The sequence below is a fragment of the Callorhinus ursinus genome, unplaced genomic scaffold (genome assembly GCF_003265705.2).
Source record: "Callorhinus ursinus isolate GAN/ISIS: 27379988/994484 unplaced genomic scaffold, GSC_fseal_2.0 scaffold68, whole genome shotgun sequence".
NCBI lineage: Eukaryota > Metazoa > Chordata > Mammalia > Carnivora > Otariidae > Callorhinus > Callorhinus ursinus.
Genome location: NW_027397130.1, coordinates 712,842 through 720,270, shown reverse-complemented (window position 1 = coordinate 720,270; position 7,429 = coordinate 712,842). Strand labels below are relative to the sequence as shown.

The following is a 7,429-nucleotide window of genomic DNA, read 5'->3' as shown; positions in this document are numbered from 1 at the left end:
TGGAGATGGTGGTGATGGAGATGTTGGTGATGGTAGTGATGGTGATGGTGGTGATGGTGGTGATGGAGGTGGTGGTGATGGTGGTGATGATGGTGGTGATGGAGGTGGTGGTGATGATGAAGATGGTGTAGTGGTGATGATGGAGATGGTGGTGGGAAAATTGCATCTTCTGAAATGGAAAGCAAGGAATAACATTAGCAGTAGCACCAAGGGAAGGGTCTCCTGGAAAACTACAGTGAGCCATTAACTACAGAGGGGTCCTGGGGAGGTGGCGGGGCAGCCAGGGAGGTGTATCCCTGCTGGGACCTTCCTCCTGGGGAGGTGCCCTTGGCTGTGGGCAGTGCCGGGAGCCCATGGCCCTGACTGAATTCTGGGTGGGGCTACAGCCCCAATTCTCTGCCCAAGGCAGGCATCCTCAGACAGCCTTTGCCTGGACTCTGTCAGTGGTTCACTTCCCCCATCCTCCAGTCCTGCTACCTCCCTTTTATCTTTTTCAGGCAGGGTTTGGGGGGTGGTGACAGAATAAGCCTTTTTGAAAAGTCTGCGGTCCAGCTGGATGGGCACCTGTAAGGAGACTCAATGACACCAAATTCCTGTCTATGGAACCTCATTTTCCATGCAATGTAGTAATGCAATTGGAAATGAGTTCTTACAGAAAAATTGTCATTTCAAAACATGATGAACCCAAAAGCAAAACTTTAAAGTCACATTACTGAAGAGTGGAGGTTTTATGATTATAATTTATGATTTAATGGTCCACAAAGTGAATCGCAAGCATGCAGAGTTACTTCTGCACAGAGCACAGTAGGTTTTAGGGGTGGGGCCCCCACAACCCCCTGGGCAGCAGCAGCCCCTGCATTCCTGTTTCCTGCAGGAGCCCTGGCCCCCTACCCCCTCCCCTGGCTCTGGACGGAGCAGTGAGCCCCTCTCCGTGGACACCCAGGTCCTCTTGGGTCCAGGCCGAGGTCACCATGCAGAAGAGGAAGGTTCTCCTGGCCACCGTGTGGAAAAGGAAGGTTCTCCATGTCCTCCACCTACCAGGGGCTGTCCCTGGCCACCAGTATCTTCAGGCCTCTCCCTACGTCCCTCTCCCCATCCTTGGCCCCTGTTGCCTACACTCAGGACCGCCCAGCCCTTTCCCCACTGTCTGCAGAGTATGTCCAGCATGCACACTGGATGTGCACCTGTCCTTCCCTCGTGGTGCAAATGGAGAGAGGGCCGTGGACTGTGTGGCTGACAGCTCTGCAGGATGTCCTGACCAGGAGATGGGGGACCAAGGCTGCTCCTAGGAGGCCAGGGAGCTGACCCATGATTTTGGCGATAACTACCCTTGGTCATTTGTACATCCCAGTCTATGGCCCTGGGACCTCAGGGCTCAGGCAACAGGCCTGGCTGCTCAGCCACCTTGGTAGCTAGCCAAGGGCTGTGTTCCTGGAGGCTTTTCCCTGTGACCCAGACATGCCTGGGGTGATGGGGTGTTTGGACCAAAGGCAGCAGATAAGCCCAAACATGATGAGGCCCATCCGACTGAATCACCTGCCCGTGGAGGTGGAAATAAGGCCAAGAGCTGTGGTGGGGGTGACGCAGAGCTGCTCCTGTACAGAGATCCACAGGCTTGGGGTCTCCATCTGTCAGTGAGGAGTGGGGAGCAGTGCTCAGAGGGTCCCGGGCTCCCTGAAAATGATGGAGCCATCTGAAAAAGACCTTCCGTTAAGGATGGTTAGGATTTTTCAGAGATAAAGAAAAGAATAGCACCCATAGAAGGAACAGGAAATTATTAAACAGAACAGAGTCACAGCTCCAAGAGGTGGAACGGCTGGAGGGTCACAAATGAAGGACAGAATGTGGAATGTACACACAACGGAATATTACTCAGCAGTGAAAAGGAAGGGAATTCAGACACAAGCTACATCATGGAAGAACCTCGAGGACGTTGTACTAAGGGAAAGAAGCCAGAAACTAATGGACAAATTCTGTATGACTGCACTCGTGTGAGGTCCCTAGAGTGACATCCATAGAGACAGAAAGAAGATGCAGGGATGGAGACAGGATTTGATGGGTCAGAGTTTCAGTTCGGGAAGATAAAACACTTTTGGAGATAGTGATGGTTGCACGATGTGAATGTCATTATTGCCACCAGGTCATTGCCCTTTCAGTCTCTCGGACCCCCCACCTCCAACGTCCCCCTGCAGCGTGCACACAGGTCCACGGCTTGATTGACAACCAGAAGTCGGAGGAGCTCAGGGAGGCTGAGAAGCGCAGGCAGAGCGGCGATGGCAGGAAACAGAGACGCCTTGTCCCTTCCAGGGCGAGCACCGCTCAGACTCGCGCTTGGGCGGCTGACCTCGACCTGCGGCCCTCGTGTCCAGTGCCTGCCTTCCCCCGCCGGGCCGTCGCCTCCCCAGACCCCAGCCCTCTCTCCTCTTGCCCTGCCCCACCCCCCCCGCAGCCCTCCTTGCGCTGGACCCCCCCCCCTCCAGGGCCCCCTGCCCCCCCCCCCCCTCCCATGCCACCACGCCTCCCCCACGCCGCGTCCCCTCCCTCCGGCACCGCCCCCACACGCTGAGCCGCTGCCCTCCAGGACGGCCCTTCCCACCTTCCCCGCCCCCCCGCCCCCCAAGCCGCGCCCCCTCCCTCCGGCACCGCCCCCCCACGCCGCGCCCCCTCCCTCCAGCACCGCCCTCCCCACCTCCCCAGTCCCCCGGCGCCGCGCCCCCTCCCTGCAGCGGCCCGCTGGGCCCCGGGTTATTAATAACCGCGCCTCGCATTCTCAGCTGGCGGCCAGGCAGGTGGCCGCGGCGACCGGGTTCAGAGGCGGAGCGCAGCTCTCCTGGCGGGACCTGCAGCGGACGTCCCTCCGCCGACCCCAGGAGACCCCGCGCCCCACTCAGCGCTCGGGGACGTGCTCGGGACCGAGGCTCAGGGTGGACCCCACGCCGGGTGAGTGAGGTGAGCAAGGGGCGCCAGCTGGAGTGCCCGGCCGGCGCTGGAAAAGTGGGCGGCGGGTGTCAGAAAGGACAGCAGTGTCGAGGCAGAGGGGTGGCGGCGTTGGGGCATCGGGGTGCCGGGGTGGTGGGGTGTCGGGGCGCCCTCCTGCCGGCCCCTGCGAGCGCCGGGCCCACCTGGAAGCCGCAGGTGCGCAGGGCGGGATCCGTGGGGCTTCGCATCCCTCCTGGTGGTCCCTCCTCAAGGCTTGCAGCCCTCGGGAGTGTGGGAGAGGGACCCCTGGCCGGGAGGAGGGCCGCTGGCCAGGCACCAGAGCAGAGACTGGGCCGGGTCGTGGGGTTCTGGTCACACAGGGTGGGGCGGTCCAGACTTTATCATTATTATCATAGATACTGGCCGTGCGGAGGGAGAAAGCCTGAAGCCATTATTATCCCTGGACCCTGGGAGCTGGGGTGACAGGGGCCCCTCCTCTGTGGTTAAGTATCCCACGTCCCTGGTTTCTCCCTCCCTCCCTCCCTCCCTCCCTCCCTTCCTTCTTCCTTCCTTCCTTCCTTCTTTTCCTTGTGAGGATGCTCCTCATCCAGGAAGCACAGACCTTAAGGACACATGTCTGTTCCCGTGTAACCACCCCACCCAGCTCAGAACATAGCATGCTCCAGTCCCCCCCACTCCCAAGGGCTCCCCAGTGCCCTCCACCGTTGACAGCCCCCCCAACCCCGTAACCACTACTCTGACCTCCACTGTCACAGCACATCTTGTCTGTGCGTGAACTTCATGTACGGGAACCCACAGCTGCGTTCTTCTGGCTGATTTCTTTCCTTCAACATAGTCATCCAGGTTATTGACTCAAGTGGGACTGCCATCTACTTCATTGCTACAGGGCATTTTAGGGAGATGTCAGAGTTTGTTCATCCACACTAGTTATTTATGGGCGTCTGGGTTGTTTTCAGCTCCTGGATATTAGGAATAGGCTGCTTGTCAATGTTCTCACTCTTGTCTTTTTTGTGGACAATCGCACTTGTTTCTCTTGGGCGCAGACTGAGAGGGACTGCTGGGGAAGAGGTCCTGTCTCACTGATAGTCCTGGGTTGCTTCCTGAAGGGGTTACACCATGTAACACTCCCCCAGCTCCTCCGTGTGCGTCCTGACACACTCAGTCTGCCCCCCAGCTCCTCCGTGTGCACTGACACCCCGCGATCTGCCCCCAGCTCCTCTGTGTGCACTGACACCCCGCGATCTGCCCCCCAGCTCCTCCGTGTACACCCTGACACCCCGCGTCAGCCCCCAGCTCCTCCGTGTGCACTGACACCCCGCGTCAGCCCCCAGCTCCTCCGTGTGCACTGACACCCCGCGATCTGCCCCCAGCTCCTCTGTGTGCACTGACACCCCGCAATCTGCCCCCCTGCTCCTCCGTGTACACCCTGACACCCCGCGATTTGCCCCCAGCTCCTCTGTGTGCACTGACACCCCGCGATCTGCCCCCCAGCTCCTCCGTGTACACCCTGACACCCGCGATCTGCCTTTCTGGCTCTGACCAATGCAGTGGGTGTGTGGTGGTTTTGACCTTTGTTTCCCTGATGACTACTGATGCTGGGCATCTCTTCCTGTGCTTCTTGAACATTTGGATATCCTCTTTTGAGAAGTTTCTGTTCAGATCTTCTCTTTTTCTTCCCCTCTAAACGAGTTGTTCGAGTGTATGGATTTATAGTTAGTTCATATATTTTGGTTACTAGTTCTTTGTCTTCTAATAATCTTTTCCCAGTCCATAATTTATATTTTTACTCTCTCGGTGAGGTCGCTAATTTTAATTAAGTCCGTTTGTTTCCTGTTCTTTTGTGAGAAATCTTTGCCTGCCCATGGTCATGCAGGTATTCCATGTTTCTTCCAGAAGCTTGATTGATTAATTTAACCTATTATATGCAGGTCCACAATCCATCTTGAATTATTTTTGTGTATGGCACGAGGTAGGAATCAAGACTCATTTTCCCCATGTGGATACAGAGAGATTACAAATGCTTTCTCCTCTTCACCACACACATTTTTTTCTATTTGAACTTTTAAAATCAGTGGATATTACTTTTGCAATCTAAACAAAACATATTTTTTATAAAACATGCAGAAGAAATAAATTGGGAGAAAGCACAGCCCTCTGCGGGTCCCCCAGCGGGGCGGGGGCGGGAGGGACCGTGCCCTCACACAGCCTCCTGGGAGTGGGAGGGGGCACCCGAGCTGATCTTTAATGAGCACCTTCTCCTGCAGACCGAGCTTGCTGCCCACAGATGCCCCCTCCCCGTCCAGCAGAGCAGCACGCCCCAGCACCAAGCCCCGCGTGAGGCAACAGAGATGGCTCTGGGCCCCGAGCCAGTGAGCAGGTTCCCCGAGCTGGCTGCGACGGGCAGCCCTGTGCCCGAACCGTCTGGTGCCCCCAATGCATCCGTCAATGGCTCCTGGGCCGGTGCAGCGGAGCCCAGCTCCCTGGAGGACCTGGTGGCCACTAGTGCCATTGGGGCAGCACTCTCGGCCATGGGCGTGGTGGGTGTGGCAGGCAACGTGTACACGCTGGTGGTCATGGGCCGCTTCCTGCACGCCTCGGCCTCCATGTCCGTCTACGTCATCAGCCTGGCGCTGGCTGACCTGCTCTACCTGCTCAGCATCCCCTTCATCGTGGCCACCTATGTCACCAAGCAGTGGCACTTTGGCGAAGTGGGCTGCCGGGTCCTCTTCAGCCTGGACTTCCTGACCATGCACGCCAGCATCTTCACCCTGACCGTCATGAGCAGCGAGCGCTATGCTGCCGTGCTGAGGCCCCTGGACACAGTGCGACGCTCCAAGGGCTACCGCAAGATCCTAGCTCTGGGCACGTGGCTGCTGGCCCTGCTGCTGGCCCTGCCCATGATGCTGGCCATCCGGCTGGTCCGCAGGGGCCGCAAGAGCCTCTGCCTGCCAGTCTGGGGCCAGCGTGCCCACCGCACCTACCTGACGCTGCTCTTCGGGACCAGCATCGTGGGGCCCGGCGTGGTCATCGGGCTGCTGTATGTGCGCCTGGCCCGGGCCTACTGGCTGTCCCAGCGGGCCTCCTTCCTACAGACACGGCGGCTGCCCAACCCCAGGGTGCTCTACCTCATCCTGGGCATCGTGCTGCTCTTCTGGGCCTGTTTCCTGCCCTTCTGGCTGTGGCAGCTGCTCACCCAGTACCGTGGGGCCCAGCCGCTCACGCCCCGCGCCACGCGCATCGTCAACTACCTGACCACCTGCCTCACCTACAGCAACAGCTGCGTCAACCCCTTCCTCTACACGCTGCTCACCAGGAACTACCGCGAGCACCGGCGGCGGCCGCCCCGCCCCCGGGGAGCCAGCCGGCCGGTGCGAGCCGGCCCCTTCCTGCCACGCCGGGTCCGCTTCCAGCGCCGCTCCGGCCGCTCGCTGTCCTCCAGCGGCCCGCAGGCCACCGAGACCGCCACAGCGTCCCAGGCGGCCGCGAGAGTGGTCTGCTCCTGAGAGTCCCGCGGCCCCACACGAACGCTGGGGTCGAGGGTGGGAGGGGGCCTGAGTCCAGCAGGCAGCCTGCCCCCAGAGCCCCCGTGACTTAGTCTTCTTCCAGAAAGTTCTCTGCTCTCCCTTCTGCTTGGCTCAGTTCAGCCTCATCAGCCATTTCCCTTGTGATGCCTGAAGGCCCCACTCCCAGACCACCTAGGAGGCTCTGTGGGAGGCTCAGGCCCAGAACCAGCTTCTGGAGATCCCAGCAAGCAGAGTCTCCACCACCCACAGCAGGAGACGTGAGTGCCAGCCAGTGCCTGCTGTGAGCAGTGGAGGCACACTCCTCTCCTGACTGGGGTGTGGTCCCTGTGGCACCAGCCCCGCCCCTGTCCCTGTCTGTGTTCCCGACCATTCTGCACAGTGTCAGCATTGGAACAATAAACCCTGAGCTCGGCACCCTTGTCCCGCCTCAGTGTACGGATGGCATGTTGAGGGGTGGGGGACGCCCTTCAGCACGAGGAGCCTGTCGGTCTGGCTGGGGAGGATGCACGTCTTCCTTGGAGGCTTTGCTGGTGGCTGGTCCAGCTGTCTGGACATGGTGGGCAGGTGCCACCTGGCCTGAGCCAGGCCCCAGGGTGTGGGGCCTGAGACCCTGTGGCAAGGTAGGAAAAGACGGGCCCCAGCTTGCTCAGGGACGAGGGGGCAACTGGGTAATAGCATTGCAGGCCAGGAACTGGGGGGTGGGGGGTTCAGATCACACCCCTTCTCAGCCTGGGGATTTATCTCATGCCTCCTGGGGACACTGAGGCCATCAGGCTCTGCCTGCAGAGAGCCCACGGGGAAGGGTTCTAGACCTCTCCCCACCCCCGGCAGCCTGTACACCCTGTGGCTCGGCACCCACCCTGCAGGCAGGTCTCAGTGCCATCCAGGCCCTGGTCCCCTTCAAGGCCCCGCCGGGATTCTGACATGTGGGCAGGCAGAGAACAGCTACTCCTGCCGCAACCCCT

General features: G+C 59.7%; 1 protein-coding gene across 3 annotated transcripts; it reads left to right on the top strand.

Moving 5' to 3' along the window:
• Positions 1-2,273: 2,273 nt before the first annotated feature.
• Positions 2,274-6,823, top strand: UTS2R (urotensin 2 receptor). Of its 3 annotated transcripts, XM_073886085.1 has the most exons (3): positions 2,274-2,308; positions 2,775-2,949; positions 5,205-6,823. In XM_073886085.1, the coding sequence occupies exons 1-3, from the start codon at positions 2,274-2,276 to the stop codon at positions 6,441-6,443; spliced, it is 1,449 nt and encodes a 482-aa protein (XP_073742186.1). In that variant the 3' UTR covers positions 6,444-6,823. The 3 variants fall into 3 exon arrangements, with proteins under 3 accessions (XP_073742186.1, XP_025715494.1, XP_073742187.1); XM_025859709.2 differs by lacking the exon at positions 2,274-2,308 and having other exon boundaries at positions 2,810-2,940; XM_073886086.1 differs by lacking the exons at positions 2,274-2,308; positions 2,775-2,949 and adding an exon at positions 3,363-3,421.
• The last annotated feature ends 606 nt before the right edge of the window (positions 6,824-7,429 follow it).